Source organism: Malurus melanocephalus, unplaced genomic scaffold (genome assembly GCF_030028575.1).
Source record: "Malurus melanocephalus ecotype Western Australia unplaced genomic scaffold, MMel_1.1 scaffold_1351, whole genome shotgun sequence".
NCBI lineage: Eukaryota > Metazoa > Chordata > Aves > Passeriformes > Maluridae > Malurus > Malurus melanocephalus.
Window position 1 is genome coordinate 29,241 of NW_026624583.1, and position 2,405 is coordinate 31,645.

The 2,405-nt window shown below is 60.0% G+C and overlaps 1 protein-coding gene across 1 annotated transcript in view; it reads right to left on the minus strand.

The window, feature by feature from the left end:
- LOC130586848 (integrin alpha-L-like) overlaps nt 1–2,405 on the minus strand; it is an 18,191-nt gene that overhangs the window by 14,908 nt on the left and 878 nt on the right. Inside the window, exons 2-5 of the mRNA XM_057387760.1 lie at nt 2,242–2,339; nt 980–1,088; nt 659–753; nt 113–171 (exon numbers count right to left, since the gene is read on the minus strand). Of these exons, the coding sequence (XP_057243743.1) occupies nt 113–171; nt 659–753; nt 980–1,088; nt 2,242–2,305 (327 nt within the window). The 5' untranslated portion in view covers nt 2,306–2,339. The remainder of the gene's footprint in view (nt 1–112; nt 172–658; nt 754–979; nt 1,089–2,241; nt 2,340–2,405) is intronic.

The following is a 2,405-nucleotide window of genomic DNA, read 5'->3' on the forward strand; positions in this document are numbered from 1 at the left end:
GGCAGAGGATGTGGCTGAGAGGGGTGAGGCAGTGGGCGGGGCTGACAGGGAAGGGGCGGGGCTGACAGGAAGGGGCGGGGCTGACAGAAAGGGGCAGGTCCATTCCACTCACGATTGCACCGTCGCCATCCCGGGCCAGGGCCATTCCCATGTGGGTCTGGGAGCTGTTCCCTGGGGAGGGGCAAGATCCTAAACAGGCCCCAAAACCACCCCAAAACAACCCTAAAACCACTCCAAAACCACCCCAAATCCACCCTAAAAACACCCTAAATCCACCCTAAAAACACCCCAAATCCTGCTCAAATCCTGCCCTAAACCCGCCCCAAACCAACCCAAAATCCGTCCCAAATCCCACCATAAACCCGCCCCAAACCAACCCAAAACCTGTCCCAAATCCCACCATAAACCTGCCCCAAACCCGCCCTAAACCCGCCCTAAACCCACCCCAAACCCGCCCTAAAACCACCCCAAACCTGCCCTAAACCCACCCCAATCTCACCCTAAACTCGCCCCAAATCCCACCCAAATCTCCTCCCAGTCCATCTGAGTTTATCCCGGTCCATCCCAGTTTATCTCAGTCCATCCCAGTCCCATTCTCAGTCCCATTCTCAGTCCATCCCAGTACATCCCAGTATAAACCAGTCCATCCCAGTCCCACCTTGCAGTTCCAGTTCCCGGCACTCTCCGCTCGGCACCGCACACTGGAACAGCCGCCCCCCATCCCCCCCCTCGGCCGGGGCCCCCACCAGCACCCTGGGGAGAGGGGAGGGGTCCCAAAATTGGGGTGACGCCAAAACCGGGGTGATCCCACAATCGGGGTCACCCCAAAATCGGGGTTATCCCACAATGGGTGACCACACAATGGGTGATCCCAAAATCGGGGTGATCCCAAAATCTGGGTGATCCTGAAATTGGGGTGATCCCACAATCAGGTGACCCGGCAATCAGGGCGACCCCAAATGTCCTTCCCCCATATTACCGCGCCCCATCCAGCAGCAGCACTTGGTGGCCGAAGCTGCGGCTCCGGCCAGGGGTCAGCACCCGGTGTGGGGCTGGGTGGACGCTGAAGGCTCTGGTGTGAGGCAGACCTGTGGAGCAGAGAGTGGGGGATGGGTGAGAGAGACCCCTGACTCACAGAGTGATCAAGGGGACTCCAAAAAGGGGAGGCACAAAGCTGGAACCCACAGATAGAGTGTCCTGGACCCATAGATTGGGGTCACAAATCTGGGACCCACAAATGAGGTGTCCAGGATCCATAGATGGGGTGTCCTGGACCCATAGATTGTCCTGGAGCCATAGACTGGGGGCACAAATCTGGGACCTACAAGGGAAGGGTTGTGCATCTCTGCGCCCCACAAACCATGGGGCACCCCACACCTGACTCTGAACGCCCCATTGCAGTCCAGATCTATGGGGCAGAGAGGGGAGGATGGGTGAGAGATCCCTGATCCACAGAGTGACCAAAGGGACCCCAAAAATGGGGAGCACAAACATGAGACCCACAAGTGGGGTGTCCTGGACACATAGATTGGGGTCACAAGTGTGAGACCCATAGATGGGGGAATCCAGGGGTCCTGGACACATAGATGGGGTGTTCTGGACCCATAGATTGTCCTGGAGCCATAGACTGGGGGCACAAATCTGGGACCCCTAAGTGAAGGRTTGTGGGTCCCTGTGCCCCACAAACCATGGGGCACCCCACATCCGGTTCTCACGGCCCCAGTGTGGGGCAGATCTGTGGGGCAGAGTGGGGGATGGGTGAGAAAGAGACCCCTGACCCACAGAGTGACCAAGGGAACCCCAAAGATGGGGGGCAAAAAACTGGGACCAACAAGTGGGGTGTCCTGGACCCACAGATGGGGGGACACGAGTGTGAGACCCACAGATGGGGGGATCTAGGGGTCCTGGACCCATAGATTGAGGTCACGAGTCTGAGACCCACAAGTGGGGTGTCCCGGACCCATAGTTGGGGGATACGAGTCTGGGACCCAAGTGGGGTGTCCTGGACCCACAGATTGGGATCACAAATCTCAGACCCACAAGTGAAGGGTTGTGGGTCCCTGCGCCCCACAAACCATGGGGTGCCCCACATCCGGCTCTCCCCACCCCATTGCGGGGCCCCATTTCCTCCCCCGAGCGCGGGAAGCTCTGCGCGTGCAGTGCCCCTCCCCCACCCGCAGCTGGGGGGCAGAGAACCCCAACCGCCCCCCGCCATGGGGCAGGACCCCAAACCCCCCGTACCGGCCAGCAGGGTCCCCATGAGGATGCCGAGGATGCGCCCCAGAGCTGCCATCGCTGCCACCATCGCTGCCACCCGGTGTCACCACACCCCGGATTTCCTGTGAAAAACGGGCGAGATAAACCCCACAGAGAACCCTAAAGGGGCCCTGGGCGGAGGGGGGGAG